This window comes from Alligator mississippiensis, chromosome 2 (genome assembly GCF_030867095.1).
Source record: "Alligator mississippiensis isolate rAllMis1 chromosome 2, rAllMis1, whole genome shotgun sequence".
NCBI classification, from domain to species: Eukaryota; Metazoa; Chordata; order Crocodylia; family Alligatoridae; genus Alligator; species Alligator mississippiensis.
Window position 1 is genome coordinate 65,828,769 of NC_081825.1, and position 27,942 is coordinate 65,856,710.

At 44.4% G+C, this 27,942-nt stretch overlaps 1 protein-coding gene across 1 annotated transcript in view; it reads left to right on the top strand.

The window, feature by feature from the left end:
- PDGFRL (platelet derived growth factor receptor like) overlaps nt 1-27,942 on the top strand; it is a 34,278-nt gene that overhangs the window by 3,371 nt on the left and 2,965 nt on the right. Inside the window, exons 2-5 of the mRNA XM_006262532.4 lie at nt 9,561-9,855; nt 23,120-23,271; nt 25,667-25,960; nt 26,430-26,569. Of these exons, the coding sequence (XP_006262594.1) occupies nt 9,561-9,855; nt 23,120-23,271; nt 25,667-25,960; nt 26,430-26,569 (881 nt within the window). The remainder of the gene's footprint in view (nt 1-9,560; nt 9,856-23,119; nt 23,272-25,666; nt 25,961-26,429; nt 26,570-27,942) is intronic.

The window sequence follows — 27,942 nt, forward strand, 5'->3', positions numbered from 1 at the left end:
GGATGAAGGGGCTGTATCATCATCAGCAACAAGCATTTCAGCAACAAAAGCTGGTGTTTCAGCCTCTCCAGATTCAGCTGCAGCAGTTTCAGAAAAAGTGGAAAGAGGAACAGCTAACACTTTATGTTTAAATTGCTGGAACAAGTGGAGCCCAGCATGCAGACAGGTATGGCTTCCCTAGCCTAGGAAGAAGGGGGTAGAATGCTTACCAAAATGGTGCCCAGCAATGAGCCCAAAGCTTTTTTTTTTTTTTTTAGAGACTTTTGAGTGGGTAGCCAGGACATGTTTCATAGTTGGTAGGGTAGGGTCAGAACGGACCTGAGCATATCATCAAATGCGACCCCCTGCCATGGCAGGAAAGAGTACTGGGGTCAAACGACCCCGTTGAGGTGTTCATCCAGCCTCCTCTTAAAGACCCCAGGGTAGGAGCCAGCACCACTTCTCTTGGAAGTTGGTTCCAGATCCTAGCCACCCTGACAGTGAAGTAGCGCTTCCTGATATCTAGCCTAAGATGCAACTAGTGGCTGTGGGAGCCCTAGGCTACCAAGCTGGTGCTGTACTTGACCAGGGGAGCTTTAAATAGCCTTCTGGCTCTGAGACTGCACGTAGTAGTTATGACACCCTCAAATCTGCCATTTTAGATTGTGAGGAACATGGAGGAGACATTTAGATGCCAGTTCTGGGCAGAGCCCTTTCATTCAGACTCTTAGCCCTGAGCAGTGTTGCAGTTCCTTAAAATCCTAAGGACCTTGTGGTTGAAGCCAGAATTCAACTTGCCCTTGAAAATTGTGGAATTTGTGACAGTCAAATAGTTTATACAGATATTGCTGGTGGGGGTGGGCGTAGACACTGGGTTACGGACCTTCAGGAGGCAGTCTGCCTCTTTGAGGACCTTTAAGAGGTAGAATTAGATTGTGGGAAGTCTCTAGCTGGGCCAAAGGGATGTGCCTACCAAAGCCTGAATATGAAGCAAGAAAGACAGTTATGACTTGTGAGCCACTGGGTGGAGGTCATAGACTTGGCCCCAAAATCTACCTCACTCCCCAAAATGACTGGAGAGGATTCAGCAACCTCTACCAATGGAGCTGGGGCCAGAGGAGGATCACAACCAAGAGCTAGTATTAGACTCAGGGAAAAAGGAGCCCTCAGTCTGTTTCTCATGTAGCTAGTCTGGGCATTGGCACTGGGATTGCCTACTCACGGACTATAGTTATGTTCAGTCTGAGGTCTCCGAGGTTCTGATTGAAACCTCGGAGAGCCTATGTAGAGAGCCTGTGTACTCCCCATGATGGTTGGAGATGCCCAGGTTTTGGCTGTGTGGACTCTTGCATAGGCCAGATGTTTATGCGTGGGTGCCTGTAGACTCTGCCCAACTTTCAGTTGTGGAGTTTGGGCTGTTTTTTTTTCAGCTGCCCTTTGACACAACGATGATGTCTGCTGAGGGGGGATTATCGGTGAGTTTTAAGATGGCTGAAGAGTCCAGTCCATGCTCTGCAAGTTTTTCCGCAGATATGACAGGTGGTGCCTTGGGGGAGGGGGAGAGGTAGGGGGCAGAGCTGTTGGCCAGGACCTGTTAAGACCTGTTACCAGCTAGCATTTCCCAGTTTGTAATGTTGATGCCACCCTTCTTAAGGTATGCTTTCAGGGTGTCCTTGTAGCACTTCCTCTGTCCTCTGCGGGACCTCTTGCCAGGACCAAATTGAGAGGAGAGTGGAGGACTTGCTTTGGGAGACAAGCGTTGGCCATCTGCACACAGTGGCCAGCCCAGCGGAGTTGATGTTTCATGATCTTTGCCTCGATGCTGGTTATGTTAGCTGCAGAGAAGATGCTGACATTGGTGAAGTGGTCTTCCCATCTACTGCAAAGGATCTTTCTGAGGCGACAATGCTGATGGAACCATTCCAGGCACATAAAATGGCTTTGATATGTCACCCACATCTCACACCTGTAGAGGACCATGGGGATAACCACTGCATCATAGACTGGGATCCTAGTTTCCATCTGCAGATCTCAATTGGCAAAGACATGGTGAAGAAGCTTTCTGAAGGATATGCTTGTCCAGGAAATCCTATGTTCAATTCTTACATCAAGACTGACTGACTGGAAGAGATGGCTGCCAAGGTATGGGAAATGCTCAATGTTTTCCAGGGGTTCTGCACCAATGGTAATTTGTGTGGGGAGTGGAACAGCTTGTGCTGGGGTCGGCTAATAGAGTACCTTGGTCTTCCCAATATTAAGGGAGAGTCCCAGGCTGTGATAGGCATCTGAAAAACAGTCAGGGGTGGACTGCAGATTGGTCTCAGCGTGCACAAGGATAACAGTCATCAGTGTACTGAAGGTCAGTGGTACCAGTTTTGGTAACTTTTGCTTTGCTGTGAAGGTGCTGCAGGTTGAAAAGCTGACCATCCGTTTGATACTCAGCTCCAATTCTGGGAGGAAGGTGGTCACAGATGAGAATCAAAATCACAGCGAGATGGAGAAAAGGTTGGGGTGATGATGCAGCCCTGCTTGACACCAGTATGGAGGGTAAATGTGTCTGTCTCTGATCCATTGCTAAGGACTGTGGTGGTCATCCCATCATGGAGTAGCCTGAGGATGCTGATGAACTTCAGTGGGCATCCAAACATAGCCAGCAGCTTCCATAAGGCTCCACAATTGATGAGGCTGAGGACCTTGGTTAGTTCAATGGATGCCATGAACAGCTCCTAGTGTTGCTTTCTATGTTTCTCCCGGATCTGTTGTGCAACAAAAATCATGTCAGTGGTACCCCGTGGTGCTCTAAAGCCACGCTGGGATTCTGGAAGGACATCTTTGGCAAGGGGGGGAGGTGATTCAGAAGGATGCAAGCAAGAATCTTCCTGGCAATGAAGAGGAGAACAATGTCTTGGTAGTTCCCACACACTGACTTCTCTCCTTTTGTGAAGTTGGTCACAATGTTGGCATCCTTTAAGTCAGGTGGAACTTCCTCATTAATCAATATTTTGATGAGAAGTTGGTGAAGTTTTTGTGCTAGTGCTGTTCCACCAGCTTTGAAGACCTCTGTGGGAATGCCATTGTGGAATGTGCATGCATAACTTGTATACATGGGGGTATTCAGCCTTATCTCACTACAAAAGTGCAGCTCTCAATTGGTGGACTATTGGCTGAACTGGAATGGGGGGTAGTCCCTTCATAGGAAAACTAAAGTTGTTGGTAGAGTCACCCGTAACTAAAAGTAAAGGTGCACCGATATATCGGTCGCATGTCAGATTCGCACCAATAAAAGGAAAATTAACATCAGCAATCAGATTGTTTTGGCCAGTGTAGCTGATAATGCCACCAATAAATGCAGTGTGCATGTGCACAGCTGCAGCATGCACACAGCCAGAAATGCAGCCAGGCAGCTTGGAAATCAGCATCCAGCCAGTAAGTCTGTGGGGGGAAGGGTGTGGGAGGGGTCAGGGGCATGAGGGGGAGGGGGGGGCAGATCAAGGCCCCCGTGGTAAGGGAGGCAGTGGGGCAGGGGCAGGTGCTGCCCAGCCATTCCAGTGAATGCAATGCTGGGGGTCGGGCAGAGCCACAGGCAGCTTGTCTTGGGGGGCACAAAGGGTCAGGAGAGAAAGTGACTCCCTGCTGCTGCACACACCCCTGGAGGAGGCATGGGGGGCATGTGCTGCCCAAATTTGTATGCGGGGTGGAGGCGGGTTACCTGTTGCAGGCCAGGGACTTTCCTGGCTTTTTCCCAGCGTGGGGGGCTAGGCCAGGGCTGCACTTGGGGTGGGCGGTGGCAGTGGCACTGGGAGTGGTGGCTACAGAGTGGGCTACAGCCACCCCAAAATGCACTGTAGCCACCCCTGCCAGTGCCACTGACACCCGCCCTGCCCCTGCCCACCCTGAGCACAGCCTCTGCCCAGTCCCCCCACTGGGCAGAGGTCAGTGCAGCTCCTGGCCCTGAGCCTGCAGTGAGCTGCTCATCTCTGCTCCATGCACAAATCCAAGGAGTACATACCCCACAAGCTTCCCCTGGGGGTGAGTGCAGCAGCGGAGAGCTGCCACACTTTCTCACCTCCCCTGTGGCCCCTGGCTAAGCTGCCCGTGGCTCCGCCCCGCTCCTGGTGTTGCATTTACTGGTTTACCAGGGCAGCAACTGTCCCTGCCCACTCTCTCCTTCACCATGGGGGGCCTCAATGTGGCCCCCTCGCATACCTTCCCTCTTCCACGTTGCTTCTCCTCCATGGACTTACCGGCAGGATACTGCTCTCCAAAATGCTGAGCTGCATATTGGCTATTGTCTTGGTATTGGCTGATATGGCTGAGTCATAATTGGCCATCATTATTGATCAAAAAAATCTTTATTGGTGCACCCCTAATTAAAAGGTAGCTAGAGACCTTAATAAGGTTAGTTTGCTGTTATGACCACTTTATCCTGCTATTTTTGGTGCTTACATAGCTTGTCCATCAGCAGGGAGGTAAGACAGCACCCAAAACAGTGCAGTGGTCACTAGTGTGTGCCTTGGCCTCTGGAAAGATAAAGCAAATGCTACATACCACCCCAGTATTAGACAGTCTGAACTTTATCTGGAAGTTCATTCTACAAACAAAAGCCTTGGAACAAGGCCTAGGAGCCTTGCTTTCCTAGGACTTTGAGGTTGCGGAACACTGGGTCCTGTATCTAAACCAGAAACTCCTTCTGCGAGCAAAAGTACTCTGATCAAAAAGTGTGTGTGTGGGGGGGAGCCTGTGCACGTAGCAGTGAGTGGGGCTCCCCCCCAGATGCACATGGTGTGCACACATGGTGTGTGTGGGGAGGGGTGTGAGGTTTGGGAGGTGTGTGGGTAGGTGCAGTGTTTGTGAGGTGTGTGATTGTGAGTGGGGGAGGGTTTGTGGGTATGGTGGGGTGTGCAGGGGAGCCCCCCTTGTACATGCTCCCCTGAACTGGCCAGCACCTATCCCTGCCCCACAACAGCCCAGAGCCCATGCAGCCTGTGGTGCCTCCCCACCACTGCCAACAGCACACAGCCCCAGCCCTGCCCCACGCCCACCCTGGACTCACCCTAGTGGGACCAGATCAGCCAGAACCCATGCACACAGCCCCAATCCCAGCCCACCTGCACCTACTCTGCAGTGCCTGCCCATGGTGCATCCTGCTGCACCCTGGGTGTACTGTGGGGCTGCAGTGGCTCTGCAGCTGAACTGCCTTTCTAGACAGCCCAGGTGGCAGTATGGCTTCTTCTGGCTGCTGCCACCAGCCCCATGGTACCAGGGTGAAGCTCATGCATGGCCTTGACCTGGCCTGTCCTGCACCTGCCCTGGGCTTGCACACAATGAGCATCAGCAGAGGCAGCTGGGCAGAAACTGTTGCTCAGTGCGTGGGGAAAAATGACCCCTGCCCCTCACTGCTGCTGGGCCCTTCCTACTGCAGCCTCCTGGAGCCTGTGCTGGGCTGCCCTGTGTCTCCGCTGCTGTTACCACTGCTGTTTGGGGCAGCGGCTGGGTACCCTGGGTGCAGGCTCCTGGCAGCTGTAGCAGGAAGCATCCAGCAGCGGTAAGAGGGAGGGGCCCCTTTTCCCCTGCTCTGAACAACGGTTTCTGCCCGGCTGCTACTGACACTGCTTAGTGTGGGTGAGTCTGGAGCAGGTGCAGGGTGGCCCGGGTTGGGGCTGTGCGCATGGCTTCCCCCAATACCATGGGGCTGGGACCAGCGGCAGTGGCAGCCGGAAGGAGCCACTGCTCCCTGGGCTTCCTAGAAAGACAGTCCAGCTGCAGAGCCGCCCCAGCCCTGCACCATGGCGGGATGGCACCTGGGCCAGGCAGGACCAAGGGACCTGCTGTGGGATAGACAAAGACCCTTCACAGGCTGGATCTGGCCTGCGAGCCATATTTTGTCCACCCCTGCTCTAATTGGTGTAAGAGTGAAAGAGAGATGCTACCTATACAGGCTGCTCTGAGATGGTTGCATTGCCTTGCCAGGTGCATGCCAAAATAGTACACTATTTTTGCCTTAAATTCTTATCTACAATGGTGCATCAGTTAAATGTACAACAAAAAACCAAACGTTCGGAGTAACTGCTAATCATCTGTGTTCAAATCAATACTGAAGGAATGATGGCATGCACAGAATTATCTAGGAGGTCTGTAGGAGTCCACATGGAAGCACAGGGAGCCATAGTTGCTAAACTAGGTATATAACATTCTGTGAGATCAGCTAGGTCACCAGCATTTAATCAAGATGATCCCCAGAATACATAAACGGGCTTATCTCCCTTTAAAGCAGATATAAGCAGGAAGGCATGCAGAAGTGAGTAGTAAAGAATACATCCCACACGAACCTTAATTCAAACTAACATGCTATGAAATAGAATTATTTCTCTTTTTTCAAAGTGTATTGATTGATGGCAAGTAGAATTATTTAAATATATTAGTGAGTAGCTTCAAGGTATTTTACAATGAACAGTCACAGATAATCTGAATTAATATACATCCATCAACCAGTCCTCCATTACAAGTCTTGAGACATTATGTTGTCAGTAAAAGTGTGACTGTCATGTTAATTGTTTACAAACAAAAAGAGGGATAGGGGTGTTTAAATTAAAGGAATGCTTCAGGAAGCAAAAATGGATTAAGTTTCAATCCACTGATTGAATCACTATTGAAGGAGTGATTCAGAAATGTCAGATCAATTCTGCTGATAGCTCTGTGCAGTGGTAGGATTTACCTAGCATGTCTAATTTTACATCTGCAAAGGTCAGTCAGAAAGTATTGCTTCCTACTTTTTTCTTAGCCAAGTATTGCTGAGAATATTACTGATATTTAATATCTCAGAAAATGGCAAGCCTGCAAAGAAATTGTGCACATTATTGCTGAACACACAGCTATATTTTCCAATACTTCTCTGTCAATGGCTTTTTTCCACCAGTGAACAAGGCACATGTCCTGACATTGTATGAGGTTCAATCAGAAAGTAATTCCTCTTAATTTATCTCCTAAGCAAACTATGGATTTGGAGGAAGTTCTTGATGACTTGCCTAAGGAGCCACAGTCAACTCAGAGGTTTATGTCATAATCTTGATGAAATGGAAACACTGCATGCAAAGAGGCTGTCACAACAGAAAGATTCGAGCTGTGCAAAATTTTGGCAGCTGCTTCGTTTCGGAGGTGTTTTGGCCTGTTTCGACCTGAAACACCAAATCCAAGACAAAACAGAAGGCTCTGAAACATCTCCAAAATGAAACGAAAGCATCCAAAACGTTTTAGAGTCAGACTTGCAGAGAAACAGAAACTAAGAAGAGGGAGGAAGAGGGGTGGAAGGATTGCTCTGATGTTGACATCTGTAGCTGGCTAGTGTCTGTGATCAGTCCCTGAGGTCCCATCCAATACCAGTGCTCTGGGGGAGGGACAGCAGCATGCTGTCATCCCACGTGCAGATCTGGGGGCCTGCACCCTCCAGGAGGAGCCTGGCACAGCCCTGCAGCCCTCCCAGGGGGTGCAGGCCCCCCAATCTGCATGTGGGATGACAGCATGCTGCTGCTGCCGGCTGGGGTCAGTGCCAGCACCCGAGTCTGCTCAGGGCAGCTCATGCCGAGCACAGCCAGGGAAGCCGTGGGAGAAGCTCAGAAGAGCCTCGGGTGGGGGTGGGGGCGGAGGGGGCTTACAATAAAGACAAGATTAAGACAGATAAAAAATATCAAATAATGGGTGTTTGCTCAATTATGCTAGACAGTGCCCCAAAGGTTAAAAAGGTCTTACAATGCTTGTAGAAGATGTCCAGGCATGGATTCTGAAGGACTACAACAGGAAGAGATTGTCAGAGATGAGGAGTGATTATGGAGAACACCCTCCCATATACTTTCACAAAATGAACTTAGTGCATAGATGGTATTTGCTGGCAGTTGGTATCAGCTGACTGTAGCGATTGCAATGCATCCTAAGGAAGAAGGCAATCCCTTCTGTATGTGGGGCCAGAAAGTCGTATATAAAATACAAAGAGTTCATTTTTTATCTTGTTTAGTTTAGTAGTAGGAAGAGATATGAGAGAAGGCTCACTGAGGGAATCCAAATGTCACAGGGGTTTGAATGGTGGCATAGTGTGTCATTTGTGGAATATCTAAGTTTTTCTAGATGAGCTAAAAATTCACTCTCCTTGTATTTTTGTCTCCTTTTGTGTATGACAAGTTGTAGGATCAGATCATGTTCCTTCCATGTCCTTTTTCTATGGTGAAGCACGCCACTGTAGAAGAGATACAACTGAATTACAATCAATTATATTACCAATCAAAAAAGTGTTTAATACATTTTCAGACTCTTCTGCTATTGGGACAGTGTGGATCATTTGATGGTATTACACCTGAACTGCAGGTGGATTTGAGGTGGCTAGGGTAGCAACAGTAAGTGAGACCTCAAACAATCCTGTTTTGTGTTAGTCTATACATAATGATGACTTCAGCTCTACTGTTCATCAATATAACTATTTATGTTATACTACTGTCTGAAGCTTGTCCTATAATTGACAATTAGTACCTCCTTATGTTGTTTCACAGTCTAAACAAGTTACTGAAGGTTGTTGCCAGAAGCAGCAGGCAGATTTCCCAGAAGCCTCTGGGTTTGACAGATCTTTCAGGAGCCTAGGGTTACTTGCAAAATGAGGCTACAGAAGGTTTCCTCATTCTTCTTCGAAACAATTCATAAATTTTAGACTGAATACTTCTCACTTATATTTTAAGACTAGGAAATATATGTATGTAATGTGCTGCAGAAAAGTATTAAATGTTATTATAAAGAAACAATCTTGTGAGAATAGGAAAAATTAATGATAAAATTATTATTATTTTGAAATAGAAAATGCAGGGCTGAGGGCATCTTTATTTAATTCCTATTATTTTTAATCTCATTTAAGCTTACCCAGAAACGTACTGAAGATTTTTATAATGACTTCAGTCAGGAGGAACAATAAATGTCATAAATAGAACTAAACTACTGTATTCAATAAATGTTTTAAAAAGTCAAACAAAACCCACATACAAGCAGCAATGATGTGTAAATTTCCTGTTGTTTGTTAATCAGTCTCCCTTCTGTCACAGTATATCTACAAAACTATACAGATGTGCAGGAGAAAATGGCCAGGTATTATAAATTGTAAGGTGTAAGATTATAGTCACAGTGTGAATTGCAAGGGCATAAAACAGATGCAACTAAAAGTTGTGGTTTAGATTATTTTTATTTGCAATAAAGGGGCTGTTCATTTTCCATTTCTACACTGAATTCTGATGTTTTGCATCCATTAGTCTTTTATATTGATAGAGCTTATATTGAGTCTGTATTTTTTAGTGGGAGGGAGGTTACATTAAACAGTTTAATGAATTCAGTGTTACGAACATTTATCATCCTACCTAAGTTTTTGTAGCTTCCTGATCTGAAGACAGTTCAAGATGAGCCTTCCAGGAGGGAAGATTAATTTACATTAAGACTGCTTCTTTCAGATACTCGTGGAGAAGAAACCTTTATAGGTAAGCGTGTATAATATGTAAGCTTTTCTTTGTTGAAAGTCATCACTAATACACCTTTTTCTCTTCACATTTTACTAGTTGGTGGAGAGTCTGCAAAGGGTAAGCGCCCAAAGGAACCAGGGGAGAACAAAATTAAACCTGTCAACAAAAAAGTGAAGCCCAAAATCCCCAAATTAAAGGAGAAAGAATCCACTGACTCATCTTCAAAGTCCCAATCCATAATGACACAAGTAATGGATAAAGGGCGCTTCCAAAAGCCAGCTGCTACTTTGAGTCTGTCTGCAGGACAAAATATAGAGCTGCGATGTAAAGGGAACAATATTAGATGGAGTTATCCTTCCTACTTAGACACCTTCAAAGACTCCAGGCTGAAGTAAGTTATCTTTCACTTGAAATCTCTTTAGAATTTGCCTCCCTTTTGCGATTTCCATATCCAGAGCTGCTGCTAAGAACAGAAAGAGTAGGGTCAAAGGTTAGAATTAAGATGCATTGACAGAGTTGCATGAAGAAGCATCACACATTTTGCCCTAGTTGAGGGACGGGCAATTATTTCAGCTGGAGGGCCACTTAACAAGTTTTGGCAAGCTGTCAAGGGCTGCAAGGGTAGCCCCGCCCCCTGACGTGCCCCGCCCCCTGGTCACCACCTTGGAACTGGAAATCCTGCCCCCTAACCCCTCACCTCTGCCACTGGAGTGCCCTCCCCTTACCCCCGGAAGTACTCATTTTGGCTAGGGGTTTTGCCATTTTGGAACAGGAAAAAAAAAAATATATATATATTTTAAAAATCAAACAATGTACATTAATTTGATTTCAAATAATATTTTTGTCCTGATTTATTTGTGTTTGTGTAGATAGAGGTGATTTGTATAATAGCTTAAAATTAAGTTTTACTTTTATATATTGTGGCGGGGATATGGAGGAGTGTGGTGGGTTGGGTACAGTGTTTGTGGGTGTGGGCTGTGTGTGTGTGAATATGTGTGTATGTAGGGGAGGGTTATGGGTGTTTGTGTGGAGTTTGTAGGGGGTGGATAGGTGTGGAGGGTGCGAGTGGTTATGGGGTTTGTGAGGGGCTGTGTAGGAGGGAGGGTGGCAGGGAGGGGTTGTCATGTGTGGAGAGGAGAAGTTGGCTGAGGTATATGAGGGAGGGGTAGGGTGTGCAGGAGGCACTTGGGTGTGTATGTATGGTGCTTATGGCCTGTGGCAGGCAGAGACCCCTGGAGGTGCACGGTCCCAGTGAGCCTCAGGACTGCATGTGGCCAGGCCAACAGCAGGGAGAGAGGGGTGGTGTTGGTCCGGCTCCATAGAGCTCCTGCTGTCTCACCCTGGGCCCGACCCCAGGGCACTGGCGCAGGCCCCACGCTTCCACTCACTGTCACTCTTCCCTTCGGCCTGGAGCCGCTGCCACCACCACTTCCCCTTCCTGCCACCTCTGCCCTTCCTCAGCTGTTTCTTTTCCTTTCCTTCCTGCCTGCTGCCACCCCTCTCCCCCCACACCTGCCTGCCACCCCAGATTTCACAGATTTAACCAGGACCTGTATCAGTGCACCTCTAAAGTTTGTTACTTATCATAAGCTTCCACCTTACTGTAGACAAGTGGTTCTCAAATCTGTTTATACTCACAGTGTGCCTTGGAAAATGCCAGCTCTTAGCTTTCACTAGTTTTTTGACTATGGAAAAATAATATAACAATTCTTCTGTTGCAAAGAATTCAGAAAGACCACAACCAGTCAGAATGATTTTGACATTATGGATTCTTATTTGAAATCTCTGTATTTACCTTGCGAATTGTGTAGGTTTTTACATCCTTAAACATACTAATACTGTGTTAGTAACCTGTGACACCCTTAAAAGGGTATGCTTAGCAATACAACCCCTTCTTACTATTGCCCAGCTGTCCTGAGGGGCTGAATGAGAGATTCCACAGCCAGTCCTGATTCACTCCGTCCAGGCTGCACAGAAAGCCAGAATCAGCTGAGGACAGCAGTGTTGGCAGATGGGTTCCCCTTCTCCCTGCACCTGCTTCTGGGCTGGCAAGGAACGCCTGGAGTGGCAGAACATGGAGGGTGGACCACTTGCTGCTGCTGGTGTTGCTGTCCCCAGCTGAGCCTGGGTCACTGCAGAGCAGGGCAGGAGTGGTTGTGGAACCTCCCATCCCTGGGTCAGCAGAGAGAGCAGCTCTCAGGGGAAGGTGGGGGAAGATAAGAAGGGATAGAGGCGAAAGGAGGGGGCTTGGGAAATCTTCTTTCATTCCTTGGGTGCTTAATAAAAAGTCCTATCCCATACTGCTCTCCCCCAGTATTACCTGAAAAGCAGTTTTAACTGAAAGGTGGGAGTGGTGGGGGGGTACCTGCACATCCATGCTACAGCAGCCTCTCTGGATCTGCCCCTGCCAATTTGCCTCCTAACTGGAATTACTCTGAATTTTTGTCTAACTGCCTGGATTGAAAGGGCTAACAAATTGCTGCCTCTGTGGCAACATAGTAATGCCCCCATCATTTTGTCTTACCTAGGAAAGCAGCAAGAACCTCTGTTTAGATGCCTAGATTCTGTATGTGCCCTTTATGCACCTCCACTTTAGCTTAACAAGTGCTCAGCAGTTCCTTATGTGACCTAGATTTTTCCTACTGTACATGCTCAGAAGTGACCCAAAATGACTGCTAAGGCACCTGACTGCATACAGTCTATTGTAAACCAATCCATTGAGAAAGTACAGAATGAACTGCAATTCTTCATAGCGCCCAAAATCCTTAAAGAAAAGAAAATGCACATTTAACTTTCTGCTGAGATTAGGCATGGCAGTAGCAGCACCATCTTTTTGACTAATAGCCTAGTGATTAAGGCATTTATGTTGGAAGTGGGATACCTAGGTTCTAGGCCTCACTCTGAGAGAGTTTGGGCCCACATTTCTTACTTCCTAGGCACGTTTCCTTACTGCAAGACCAGGAGTATGGCTACTCAGGTTTCCTCTGTGGGCCACTGAGCAGTGAAATTAAAGAGTTTGGTGGCCTGAAGGAAAAGCAAACAAAGCTGCATCACATTGCTCACCCTCAGTGAGCCCCAAGATCCTTCTGGGAAATCCTGCCACCCATTCAGTTATCTCCCATAATCAAAAAGACAAATACAGAATGGGAGATAACTGACTGGTTGGCAGGATTGCCCCCTGTGCCTGCCTGTGGTGGCGACAGGAACCTCCTTCCCCCTCTTCCATGACCCTGGACAAGCTGCTCGGGCAGTGAGCATCCCACAACCTGCCGTGGGGCCCTATTCACCTCCCCTCTGCTCCAGGGGCCTCAATCTGCCCACCCCCCACTCCCCTTCCCCACATCCCTTCCTGTCCACACATTTGCTGCTCAGCTGGGCGCTGCTTCACACATGGACAGGCCGGGCTGAGTTCCCAGCTGCCTGCAGGCTTTGGCTGCTTGTCTCCATCTGTGCACCCTCCCACCCCCATGTTTGGGGGGCTAAGACCTCTTAGACCCAGCCTTCTGCTGCCTATGCCCAGGGGCAGAATCTGGGGACTGCAAAGGAAGGACTTGGAGTAGCAGCCATGGTGGAGGAAACCTTGGAGTCTGCACTGAGAGCTAGAAAAGTATTCCAAACCTTCCTGGTTTCTGTTTTGCAAGCCCCGCTGGAGGGTGAGACTAACCCCAGATGCAGCATAGGTTTGTTTTTTTTTTTAACCAGACATGTGCATGGTTTTGTTTCCTCTTCTCTTGACTGTAGGGGAGGCCACTGATAGGGGTGCCTGGGCACCCCAAATTTTAGGTGTTGTTTGTTCATAAAATGATGAGACTAGGGACATAAGCCCAGAAGCCTACAGCACCAAAGTCCGCTGAGACAGGAGAGGCAGATTCAATATTTTGGAAGATGAGACCCATGGCTGCAGAGACCTGCATAGGGGTCACAATGGGACCAAGGGACCGGAGGTTGCAAGAATGTGACTGAAGCTGAGCTGAGCGCTTGCAGTCCTGGCCAATGGATCTCCAGCTGAAAGGCTCAGCCAGAGTAAAAGTGGAATGAGGCTAGAGGGACCATAACCCAGACGAGGTCTTCTACCTAAAGCCCTCTGAACTAAAGGCAGCATTCCTTGTCCATTCATTACATCAAGGCTTGGCAGGAAGGGTCACAAGGGATGGAAGACCCTAGAGAGGAACGAGAGAAACTAGCAGGGAGAGGCCCAGAAAGGTGAATACATCATTCTGACACCCAGAGGCCCCATACGCACCCATAAGCATGTTGCACCTTGTCAGCTGCGGGGCTGGCAGTATGTGATGCACTCCTGTGGCTGGGAGCCCCTCATTTGATGGAGCTTCTAGCTACAGGGGAGCACTTGGCTACATGTTCAATTAATGGAATGATTAGAACAAGTTACAAAGCTATTACACTTTTTTTTTTTTTTGTGGAATAACTTTGTAGTTTATTACTTGTTTTATCACACCATAAGTTGTGACCCAGCTACACGTTCAAAGGCGTGTTTACATGGTTAATCATACCTTACTGTAAGGTGTAGAGGAGACCTTAGTCATTCCAGTATTTTCTTTTGCAATTAAAGCTATAGTAGATTTTGTCCACTGGGTGGCATATTTCAGCTGTAATACCAGTAAGTCCTTCACCAAGCCTGTTGAAGAACAACAAAAGGCTAGCATAACATAAAGGCCCTTAACCTTCAACACAGCCTTAGCCAGACCTCATTTTTTCCTCAGGTGCAAAAAGCTGCTTGCATAATTTGGATTGGTCAGCTTTAAAAAACAAAACAAAATCTTCCTCCCCTCCCCCACACCAACACATGCACATCTGTGGATGTGACACTGAGGCAAGGAGAAGAAAATGTCACTGTGTGTAGCCTGGTTTCTGGACCATCATGGCTACATCACTCTTACACTTCTGTGATATGGCACATACACATCCATGTGTGGATACAAGCCACTGGGGTGCAAAAGGGAAGACCACTCTTCACAAATTTTAGTGGGAGGTAAGGGGAAGGGCTAAAAGTCTATTTCAGTGTTTTAGTTTGTCTGATTAACTTGGTTCCTTTCTTCCAAAAACGAAACTTTTTCCTTTTGCAGTGATGGGGATAGGATCATATAAAAAAACATATTGCTAAGAATAAATTATGGTAATCTATGGGGGGGGGGAAGTGTGTGGGGGGTAATAGAATGTATTTACTAATTTCTATGGATTTGTTTTGGTTTTGTATAGTTTTGGGGGATGAGATTTGAACGGATGAGAAGCTCTTCTTTCTTGAGAAGAGCACTGGGTTCATTTACAAAAAAACCTTTATTGTATCCAAAACATGATAGAAAAAGAAAGCTGAGGAAAGGCACCTGATGTCCAACAGGTCTCTCAACTATACACTCAGTCCAATAAAAGATATAACACAAAGAATCCTTGCCCCTAGAAAAATGAACTCATTTTTATGCTCTTAACAGGTGAAGTTAACTCAGTTTCTATAGTTGACCAATTTCAGAGAGGAACTGAATGTGTTGTTTTGCTCTTCTCTTCGTGGGAAGTACTTTTATGCTTATATTAAAAGTTTTATTTAGAAGTGTTTGACCTTTTATTTTAAAACTAATACATGTTCCGCTTTATTTTTCAGTGTAAAGTTTGGCTTTTAGAATCAAGTGTATATATCCATAGTTGAAAAATTGAGACATGCCTATTGACTGTGTACTTTAAAACAGCAGATCAGTTGTACCTAATTTATGGATGTTTAAATTCTAGAATTACTTCCTCTTGCGGAAGTCTTGTACTGTGCTGTCCCAGTCTGATTAATGTGGTAGAGAACTGTGTGAGCATAAGCTAAAAATATGTTAAGGAAATACACAATTTATCTTAGAACATCTACTGCAATTTTCCCAAGTTTTTTTTTTTTCTAGGATGTTAGAAGGCAGTTAAACAAACTGTTTTACAGAGTGTGAATTTCTCCACCTGTATTTCAGAGTCCAGGTGCATATATACTGAACTAGCACAATGGAAAGTATGTCAAGGTTAACTGAACTAATCGATCACTGATTTAAAAAAAAAAAAAAAGCAGTTTGAGGATGGAAAATTTTATTTATGTCAAGAAATATAATTTGAAAAATATCTAGGACCTATGTGTATACATGCAGTGTACATATGTAGCAAAATGTGCATTAAGTCTTATTTGTATTAAATCTGCTGCCCCAAGTTTTCTTTTACAACAAATCATTTTATAATGGACTACTCTGTACTAGGTCAGAACAGGAGAAACAGTGGATTTTACTAATATGCAGCAAAAAAATCACTTCAGTACATGATTTATAGATGTTTCAGAAGTAAAGGGATATTTTCTCATGGGGAATAATAATTGGCAATGATATTTTTAAGGGATGATTTAAGAGCAATTATTAATGAGGTGCAAAAAGGAAGAAATCAGAAGCGATTTGCACTAAATGATAACTTTCCAATAGGTCTCTTAATCTTTGGAGATAGTGTTCATTCATTCATTCAATGTTAATGAAGCATTTTGGTGCATTACTTTTTCTAAGGTTGTCGGGACAAATGGGGAAACACTAAGAGCAGTCTATCCACAACATTAAAAATGATGTCCTGTAGTTAAAATAAGAACCAGCATCAGCAGGGGTGGATTTGGCCATCGATGCCTGACCATGTGTTAACTTGGGCTGAACCAGTGATCCTATTTTGGAGAAAGCCAGGATAACAGCTACATTTCTACATTGTGACCAGCTAGGGCAATTTTTTGTAAATACATCACATACTGTCATTAAATAATTTCAGTCACAAAGCAGAAATAACTATACACATACCAAACACAATAAAAGACTAAAAACATTAAGCATACTTCTACATATTCTATCAAAGCTTATTTAAGCAGATTTGGGGTGGGGGGTTGCTTGGTTGTTGTTTATATCAGTGAAATTGGAGGGTTCCTTTAGGGATCAGAAAATAGGCATTTTTCCATCCAGACTTCTTTCTGTTTGCTCTGTGATGTTATTCCATTTGAAATGCTTTAAAGATGAACAACACCTTCCCTTGGATGCAAATTTAGGTACAGTAGCCATGTCTACATGAGACGCTGACTGCGCAGTAGCCTGTGATCTTTTTTATTTCAGAATTTACCAAACTTTAGCAGTTGTGGAAATATCCAAAATTGTAAACATTTCTAGTTTCCTAGTGCACAAATGTTCCTTTTTTTTTAACTTCTGTTATGAGTTCTCATTACAGCGTATTTACTAGATCCTACACAACATTTGTAAGACAACAAAAAACCAGATCCATTATCTTATGAAAAAGAGTTTTTCTAATTACAAACTTTTCCTTCTTAAAAATCACCTCTTCCTTTTGATGCCTTATCCAGACTGCAGTCTTTACCTTATCATCTGGGTGGTTTAAGTGCTTGATAAGAATGGAGTGGAGCCCAAATGTCTGGCTCTTATCCCCACCCGCCCTTTGTATTTTCTGTGGGTGGGTACAATGTGTTGTTGCCAAATTTAATTGAGCACAAAACCAGATGTGCTACTCCCCCAGAGCTCCTTATTGTGTCCAGAAAGGAAATATAACTCAGCATCTTCAGAGCATAAGCTTGCCGAAAAAACCTGTTGTGTTAAAAAGCTGTTGTATCAGCTCAGGTACTACAATAATGTCCTCAAGACCTAAGAAAATGTCAGGTTTCCTCCAGTGACTTGATTTCAGTAAACACCGGTCTGAAAGGGTGTGGATTTCCTTCAAGATTCTTGCTTCGTTAGAAGCAAACTACCCACTGCACAAAACATCAAATGAAACATGCCTTGCCTTAGCAATAGAAACTTAACCTGTCAGCACATCTCTTCTGTTACTATAATGAGCACCCTCTACAATGCACCCATTAGAATCTATGGATCCTGTTCATCTTTCCCAAAATGTGATAGATCTGATCCAGTGCACCAAATAGCCTCCCAGTAATTACATGGGTGAAACAAAACAGCAACTATGCACCAGAGTGAACTCTCAAAGAAAAAATATAAAGGACAGACTGGGCGCCTCTGCACATGTGCCTGACTGCGCAGTTGTTACAGTGCAGTCATTTAGTACTTGCATTAGCACAGTCCGAGTGCTGCACGGGTCATTTCCAATCCTACTGCGTAGTGGTAGCGGTGTCACAGTTTGTGCCTGCCACAGTTACGTCGCCATAACATATTATGTAGACATGCCCACACACATATAGATACCTCAGTATGAGCACACTTTTCACAGCACAACCACTCCCTTTCTGACCTCACTATCCTCGTGCTCAAGGGAAATCTACCAAGCACCGTTAAAAAGTGAACTTGGGAACCAAAATTCATAAGTTGGCTGGACACTAAGAACCATGGACTGAACACAGATATTGACTTTGACACGCTAATGTCTACCTGATTCCTGAATTTCTTCCTATGCATAGCAGGTATTAACCCAAGGAACCTTGTCTAGCAAGCATTAATGAACTTACTCTGTCTTGGTCTCCCAGTAATCAGCTTCTTCTCTTCTGTTAATTTTTTATCTACTACCTCTCGAATTTCACTCCCCCTTCCCCTCTAATTGCTTTAATCTCTGCTCCTAACATTTGCCTCCTTCTTCAGAGCTGATGAAGAATGCCATGCATTCTAAAGTTTGTCTCATTTTAGTCCAATAAAAGATCCCAAAAATCCTTGCCTCACATAATTCCTGAACCATCACTCCAACAGTACCACCTTCAAGATTCTTGGCAGCTACAGAAAATTGTAGGAAGCAGCACTTCCCAGGAGACTTGCAGCACCTTGCAGGATCAGATTCTAGATGTCAGTGTAGATGGTTGCATACGCCTTCACTTATGAAAGTAAATTTGTTGGTCTAAACCATGGGTTCTCAACCACTCTACTTCTATAGACTCTTTTTTTTTTTTTATGGTTTTCCAACACAAATTTTAGACTTCTCCAGAGAATAATCACCCCCTCACAGCATTCTGTTTCTCAGAAAGTTTTTTCCAGCCTGCTTAAACACTATATCATCTTTCTGAGGTGCTTCACTAAGATATATTTTCCATTATCTAGTTTGAAACTTCTGGAGCAGATTACCTTTCTGATTCTGCTGCTTTTGGCAATTGTCCCATTTCCCTATAAGACAGGCTGGCTCCAAGAAGTATTATTCAGAGTTTATTAGAAGTGAATAGTAATTCTCTGGACTTTTCACCAGTGTCCTAAATGCACACATTTTAGATTCTTCATTTTGTCTGTTTTTTTTGGTCTTTAGGTTGAGTGCAGACAGTCATACTTGCACTCCATAAACACACAAGTTAAAAACTTGTTTTTTTCCTTTTTTACCTCTTTTTATAAAATGTAACCTGACATTTTAGCATAATCATGTAATTCCAGGACTGCGTTTTAGGGGAAAACACCAGCAATCACAAGAGCCATAATTAAATTGCGGGAGAAGGCAACACCAGTCCTGCTACTCAGCAGATACTCACAGACTTTTATTTCTATTTTATTGTTTTTGGAGATGGTGTTTTTTTGCAGTGCCATTTCTGCAAATACCCTTGAAAATTAACTTTCCTTTGCCCAACTTTGTGCAATTTATTATTTAAAAATGTTCATAGTCTTTATCATGCAAGTTGCTGCCTCCCAAAACGGTTATGTATAAAATTAGGATCCCTTTGAAGTTACTGGGAATTGTGCCACCGAATTCAGTAGAAACAGATTTGTAGGCATGTTTGGTGGCTTTTTTTAAATAAGCATCAACATCATCAGAGTCAGGATAGCATGAAATTTAGGTTGGGTTCCAGTACTGAATTTTAGCACCTATCTAATGTAAAATTGGGATATTTTCCCTGATTACTTTCCTTGAATGTTGTTAGTTCCCTTGGGAAGCATTAATTGGTACTAAGGGGGTTTTTGGATGTGGAAATGAGGGGGTAACCTTACTTATTAAAATAACTGCACAGTAGATACATCCCATTAATTGGCAATGAACTATGGTGGACTACAATCCTTTACTGACAAAAGTTATTAAAATGTACCATGAATTCACCTGCTATCCTTGAACAATTTAACTGAAACCCCCAGCATGCTTTTCAGCCCTGGGCTGTGCTGTGCTGTGCGGTGGTGTCTGCTCCAAAGAGCAGGGCTGGGCTGGCCCTGCTCCTCTGCTTTGTCACTAGGGAGGGAACTTATTTCCCTCCCCGCACTTGGGGGACCGCAGCTGAGGTCTGCCTGGCTGGGGTATAGCAGCCTCTGTCGGGCATGCTCCCCTTTACTGCTTGAGCCGTGGCAGGGGGCGTGGTCAGCCCCCACCATCCACAGCCTGAAGCAAACGGGGATGGGGAGGGGGATTTAATCTCCCCCTTCGTCTCCTAACCCACCAGCAGCCGGGGTCTGCCTGGCCAGGATGGAGCAACCCCACTCCAGCAGCAGGGGTGGGAGCATGGCCAGCATTGGCTGGCATGGCCTTGCCATCCACGTGCCTCGCTCACGGCTGGGGCTGGGCCTGTGGGGTAGGGCCAGGCCAGCCTGTGGGTGCTGCTGAGGGTAGACAGAGGTGCCAGCCCAGACTGGGCTGCGGGGGCTAGGCTCTTCCCAACAGGGGATGTGCAGCCAGATTGCTCCTTGCACCCAGGCCAGGCAAAGCTGCCATGGAGCTGCAGGCATCTGGGAAGTGGCCAGCCTAAGCAGGGTCGTGGGGGCAGGGCCCTTCCCAGCTGGCTGCAGCTCTGTGACAGCTGGCGGCACAACTCCAGCCCAGCACCCACCCACCACAGCCCCTTGCCCTGTGCAGTACCCGGTGGCTGCAGCCACACTACAAGCTGCATCCTGGCCAGACTGGCAGGACTGTTCTGCCTCTTTTGCCTCCAGCTGCCCTTCCCACCCCTGCCCCTGCCCTTGCCATGCCATTCTGGGTGGGTGTTTGGGAGCTTGAGCCCATCAGCTTCTGCCCAGTGTTTGGAGCTCTGGCTCCAGCTCCTGGACACCTTCCACCTGCTCTGCCTAACCAGTGCAAAGAGCAGCCCCTGCGGGTGGGCAAAGTGGGTGGAAGACATTCAGGAGTGGGAGCTGGATCTCCATGTGCTGGACACAAGCTGCTCAGCTCAAGCTTCCACCCATGCGGCGCGGCAGGAGCAGAAACTGCAGCTAAAGGTGAGGGTAGCAGAACAGTCCTGCGGGCACCAGCCGGCATGCAGCTTCCCGTTGCCTCCAGTGACGACTCCTCCCACTCCGGCCCCTGCTGCGCCACTCCAGGCAGCAGAGGGGTCAGGAGGAGGGAAAGCTTGAGCTCAGTGGCTTCCGCCCAGCGCATGGAACTCTGGAGTCACCGCAGGCATTTCTGGAATCAAAAGTGAATGTCTATTCACTTGCAAATCGATTCAATCTACTCAGGTTAGACTAACCTGCAAAGACTGATTCAATTCAGACTTAGGCTTTTTGAATGTCTGTCCCTAGCCTTGGAGAAGCGGCATGGTAGCTAATGAGAAATGAAGCAAGCTGTGCGTTTTCATAGACCTAAGCAATTTAAACAGAACACTAAGCAGAGCTCACTACCAAATGTCTATAATGGAAGAAATGTTTTCTGATTTGGCACCATCAAAAATAAACTTGATATTTGCTGCCAAAGACATAGATTGGCAGGTGCTTCAGGACAGCAGGTAGATACAGATGGCTGAGAATACCTTTTTGGCTCTAATATTAGTGCCGCTTTGCTAACAAATTTTGCAGAGATCAGCATCATGGTTGATGACATTCTTTGGTACAGCCTCTGAGATGGCATGGTAGAAGCTGTGGTAAACCAAAATTACAACTTTATCTATCTAGTAGAAACAGCCAGGGAATAAATTCAGAATTAAAGATGAAATTATGATTTATTGCCATATGGTACAGAAGACGTGCAGGGCGTAGGTCATGAAAGATGTAGGTCTTTCAAGTATTACAACCTGAATCCTTCAAATTTAAGTGATGCAGCAGTTGCCCATAGAGAAAAACAAAGAGAAAAACAATCAGTGTAGAAACAAAATAGAGTTCGTAATGCTTTGACAACATTTCTTCCATGCTTCTGCCAACAAATTCCTCAAGTGACTAATGGGAAAAGATGCAGCAGCAATGTAGTTTAATTCTGTGATCCAGGCATTATGCACACCAAGGAGCTGGTGACCAGCAATGTAGTCTTAAAATCGTATGGTATGAGCAAATAGTTGACCAGAGGATGTAATTTCAGTGCCTGCATTAACTGTCCTCTTACTTCATGTCTAGGCAAGTGGTTTGAACTTGTTCTCCTTCCCTTCTTTTCCCACCCTTTTCTCCATTCGTGACTTTTAATCTGAATTTAAAACTACAGCAACCAAAATAGTGAAATGCATAACTAATACAGTTTAATTAATTATTTTCTGTTTTTGCTTGTTTATATAGTATAGCCTCATTAGATACTGAATCATCCAAGGCAGGAACTGTCTCCTCTCTCTGTCTCTCTCTGGGTAGAAAGAGACATCAGCAAATTGAAGCAGATCAGCTGTGGTGGGCTATGTCCCACCACAACTGATCCACTTCATTAGGCAAGTTGCATGTTGCCTCTTGTCCTGCATCAGGCATCAGCTGCAATAAAGCAGCACAATTTATTACTACCTTTTGTCACACCACTGGTCTATTTGCTCAGCATTTGTTCTGCCATAAAAATGGTTATGGTTGGCACAAATATGATGTTAGGTGATGCCTCTTTCTACTCTGGATAATGGCCAACACAAGGGGGCTTAATCCTAATTGGATCCTCTGCATGCCACCTCATTAATTTTTTTGTTGTTGCTTTTGTTGCTACTACAATTATCTATAATATAGTAACTTCCCCACTTTAACAGACTGTTGTGCACATGAGGTAAAATGGATAGTTACAACTGGAATTGAGAATTGCTACCACAGAAAGCAGCTCTAGTGAAATGTATATAAAGCTTTCTTTATCTTCAGAATCTCTCTCATCAGATTATTGGCATGGCATTATTAATTCTTATGCCTCCGTGTCCTTGATGCATAAGCGCTCAGGATGCATTCCTCACAGAAAGAGCTAAAATGCCATGTACTAAGCATGCCCAAGAGGTTCTCTAAGGCTGCACTGTGGTTTAAAGCACGCTTTCTTTTGTATGGCAGTTAATGCACTGAGGTTCCTTTGTATCACTGAACTATTGTACAAAGAGAGGGTAGACTTATTTGAGACACTGAAGAGAAATGGGGATAGCTGGTTCTGCAAGAGTTGCTTGTGTGCCAGTTTTCACTACTCATTCTGGAAACAGGACTGTCCATCAGGTAAATGGACAGACTGCTGTTCCAAACTGAAAGCTGACCTGCAAAGCCAGGCATTCTACTACCACCCAGTAAAAATGTTTGCATTGCATTGTAGTGTTAAACCAAATCAGGATTCAAACAGATACAAAGACAGTCCCTACACCTCAGGTCCTAATCCTGTAAACACGTGAACAGCGTTCTACACATAAGAACCCAATAGGGCTACTCATCTCTCTAACTTTCTACAAAATCAGGGCAGGATTTTGATGCAGTTGCTCAAGAGAGAATATTGCATACAGTCAGTCTGAGAATCAAAAAGACCATCAAGAAAAGAAGTGCAAATGGAATATATGTAAACAAATACACCTGTATATGTCTCTGGTTTTTCTTTGTTCTCTTTAGCATTAAGCAGCTTGACAGATATGGTCAGCTAATCCTTGTGAATTCCACTGCAGCTGACACTGGTGAATATAGCTGCTGGCTTCAGCTGTGTCATGGAGATAACTGCAAAAAGGATGAGTCTAAAACAGGCTCAACTTACATCTTTTTCACAGGTAATGGGATCACTGGGGTTATAAACTTAAATGTTTGGATTATCTGGCTAAAAGGCAAAGAGTAGCAAATCCATTTCCATTTTTCGCCATCTGCATCCATTTCCTTTTTCTCTAGCTGTATTAATCATTGCCCCTTGTATGTACCAAGGGAGACATTATTGGTGGAGTGAGCAGGAAATTAACCAAATAATTAATAACATTATTTATGAGCCTACTTCTCTTTGACTTACTTTAAATGTATATTCTAAAGGATATTGCAGGCAATGGACAGTAACTAGTTTTGAAAATTCTAAGCAAGAGAGTTTAATTTTAATCTTACATGGAATCATGAAACAGTGTTATAGTCTGTCCCTCTTATTTTACTTTTGTATATAGTTTTGAAAAAATGAACATGTTGAGGAAAACACAGATCTTGTCAAGGCTTATTTTCACTGAACTACCTATATTAAATTTGAAAAGTACAGTCCAATTCCCTTTGAGTTCAGTGGGACCAAGATTTCATTCAGGCTGTTTTGCAATCCTATATGTTAAACCTAGGCAACTTATATTAAATTTGTACATTATTCTGCAAAGCTTGAGGGTTCAGCACTAATCTTTTATATTAATAATTTGGATGCAAATCACAAAGCAGTCTAGCATTGATTGGTCAGTATGCTGTTGGTGGTTAAATATGTAGGTAATTTGTTCTTCTAATGGGAAACTTTGCTGCCTGATAGAGCTTAAGCAACCATGTCTGGCAAATGTTTTAGTGTTGCAGTATAAGATGACTAATAAAGGTTGTTTGAGATAAGCTTCAGAAGTTGGAGCCAGGAAATTGTTTCAAGGCTGTTTTTGATAAATGCCTTCTACATAATCATTTTCCTTTCTCTTTCAGGGTTTGAAAGAATCAGATAAGCCATATACCAAATAAATGTGCATGTTCAGAATAAGGGCTTAAGAACTGTGCTTGTAAACCATATGTTAACATATTGGGGTAGTGCTTATGATGATTGAAAAGCAATATAAAGTTTGAATTATTCAAAGTTTGAAATCATTACAGTTAATTACTTTGCAGTCTCTATATAGGTATATCTCTGTATCTATAGCTATATCTACTAGGGGTGTGCAAAACGGGCCATATTCAATTCAGATTTGGCCCGAACTGGGGACAGTGATTTGATTCATTGATTCAGATCACTGTCCCCGACTCGGATTCGGCTGAATCAAATATGAAGATTCAATGCTGATTCGGTCATAGACACAACTTTAAATGTTTTTTCTACATACCTCGAGGTACCAGGTGCGGCTTGTGAACACTGTGATGGTGGGCGGATGGAGCGTCCCCTAGGAGTGTGGGGGGGGCACCCCCATGTGCTCAGCAGCAAACCTGGAAGTGGATGGAAGTACTTCTGGTCCACTTCTGGGTCTGCTGCCGAATGCGCAGGGGAGCCCCCCTGCACCCTCTGGCTCAGCGATTGGCCACGGGGGGACCCCAGGTCCCCCCCCCAGACCCAGGAGGCACCACTTGCTGAGCTGGGGAGGGGCACAGGGGAGGCCACCCCCCCAGCACACTCCCCGGCAGACCCAGAAGTGCTTCTGGTCCACTTCTGGGTCGGCTGCCGAGCACACTGGGAACCCCCGCCACGGTCCTGTGGGACACTGCATCTGCCCCACCATTTCAGCATTCACCAGCCACCTGGTACCTTGAGATAGACACAGCTTTAAATGTTTTTTCTATATATGTTGGAATTGTCGAATCTTTCCAAATCTCTCCGAATTGATTCAGAGGGTTCTGATTAGATTCGGGAAGATTAAAAGGTCCCCTGATTTGATTTGGATTCAGAGATTTTCCCACCAAATTGGGCTGCATCGCTACCAAATCGAATCAGTGACCAAAGATTTGCACAGCCCTAATATCTACCTATGCTTAGATATTTCCAAAGAACCCATTGCCATAAGTAGCAGTATTTTTCCATCCCTGCCCCCCGTGTGTGAGAGGTTAACTAAGCCTGGCTAATTCATCAGAACTTTGAATTGTAAACCTGCATCATATCTAAAGCATATCCCCAAAATTACTGATTAGATTTATTATTTTTCTAAAAATCTACAAGGTAGCAATGTAGTCTGAATTAATCTGTCTTTAAATGTAGAGTTTAAGTCAAGCTATATAAACATACAGTCAAGGTCAGACATAGTTTGTTATTTTTCTAGACAAAATCCAGGGTGATTAGATTAGAAAGCATGTTAACTTAAAGGTTACAAGATACTCTGGGTACACATTGTTACTAATGTAAAATCTAAATTGTATTATGATTAATAAATATTTTCTCCGTTATGTTTTTTAAACCAAACCATATTTTCTAATCATATTCAATTTATCTACATTCCTATTATATTATGTTATCTTCTTATACAGATAAGGGGGAGCTCTTTGTACCTACTCCAAATTATTTTGAGATTGTCTACCTGCATCCCGATAAACCAGCAGTGATTCCTTGTCGCATAACCATCCCATCAGCTAAAGTAACTTTACATAGGGAGTTTCCAGCAGAAGAAATCAAGACAGATGGGACTAATACTATCTATGATATGAAGAAGGGTTTTATATATCAGCATCCTACGTCAGACAACAAAGGGGTGGTCTACTGTAGAGCAGAGTCACAGGGAGCCCCTCAAATTTCCATCAAGTATCAACTACTGTATGTGGAAGGTAAGATGGGTGCTAGGTAAATTTCTATACATTAGGGCTTGTTCCTCATGGTTGGGTTGCTTAAGGAGTAAACTTTCAAATGGGAATTTGAAAAAGAAAACCTGAATCATTCTGGAGCTTTGAACATGCATCTTAACAGTATCTAAAAAAAAAATGTAGTTCATAAGACACCTTGCTATGCAAGGTATGCCTATGTATGAAACATTATGTACTATAATACATACAATGTATGAAGACATACTTTTCAAGAAAGGACAGAGATAAATCAGTAAAATATATTTTTATGGTTAGAAGGAAACCTGGGGTACACAGCAAATTCCAAGAGCACCTATAGCTAAATACAATAATGGAGAGCTCTAGAAGACCCTTGATAAGTCAAAACATGTATTTCCTCAATATGGTATTTTATTGGTGTTTTTGTTTATTTTGGAAACTTGTTTCCTGCCTTCTCCTCCTGCCTTTCAATCAGTTCCCACTGGCCCACCATCAACAACAATCATGGCATCATCCAGCAAAGTAGAAGGTGGTGACAATGTTAATATTCTTTGCACAGTCCTTGGGGAGCCAGATATAGAAGTAAAATTTGTTTGGATGTATCCAGGACAAGAGGTAAGGCATGCAATTCCATCTTTCAGGGTTTCTTTTTTAAATAGAAAATGTACATAATATAGTGCTTTAAATTTTAGTCCACATTTGCTAGCTGTGATGAGACAAGACTATTCAGATTTCATAATGTACCCTGCTGCTAGCCCTGTCACATCATCTGAAAGCCACATACTTACTTGTTTTTTATTGTCTTCTTCACTGAGAGCCCAGAGGTACTTTGACAATTGTATCCCTGCTAGTACATTCAAGCTCTGTGGGGCTTAGTGGGCAAACAGTTAAAGATAGATGCAATAAAGAACCTGGATCTGTAAAATGTTGGATAGCTGGACCCCCTTGTAGAATTCAAAACCCTGAGTAAGATGCCTCAAGGCATGAGATGAGAAAGTTCTACTGGGATTCAAAGCAACCAAAATGTCGAGCAAGGAGTGACCTATTGCCAGTTGAGAGAGAAACGCTGCGGTGAGTGGTGTGTGACATCCATCCTCTCAAGCCAAACTGTGTGGGAGGCACTTCCATCTACTTGGGATCCACAACCTAGAATCTTCTTTGGTGGTTAGTCACCCACAGTCATGTTTCAAAGAGCGGGATAGAGTTTGATCTCCTTTTGATAGTATTGGTATTAGCTACCTTTTATGGCTGGTCTACGAGTTAGAGCAGTTGCCCAGGAAATGGGAGACCTTAGCCTGATTGGTGTAAGCTCACACCTCCTACCTCCAAGAAGCATGCCTAAGCACCAGGCTATATGGGCTATTGTGAGTAAGGGCACTCTCCATTCCTTCTGTGAAAGTTATGATACTACAGAAAAGAATTAAAAATGTATTGGGCCAGAGGAGACATGATCATGTTTTCCAGTGGGTAGAGGAGAATCTCAGGTTCTGCTTTTATGAGTATTTTTATATTTCATATTCAAGTCATGGGATAAAATGCAATTGATTTCACCCACTTGTATAATTCACAGGGCCTAAATTCTGCAGGTTGCAAGGGGTCCCCTTTGACTTCATAGTGGTTTTCAGTTACAGTTTTACTGATAAGGGTACACAGTGATCCACAAGAGAGAGTGTCTTTTTGGGTTCATCCAAAGCATTTGGGGGAACCACTGCATTAGACTATTTATAAAGGTAGGCATCATCCTCCACACTGAAAAGAAATGCCCACAACTGCATTTTATGGGAGCCTTATTTTCTTTGGGGTATTAGACATGCTTTGGGAATGTATGCCTGAATGAGACCTTCATGAACACCCAGTTTCTGATCCTGATGGGGTTTAGGCACCAAACTGCAAAACCAAGGTGTTTCTGGCCCTGAGTAGAAGCACAACTCCCAGTTCCCCAGGAACTTCAAAGTAAAACCATCAAGGCACCAGGGAATTTAGATCAA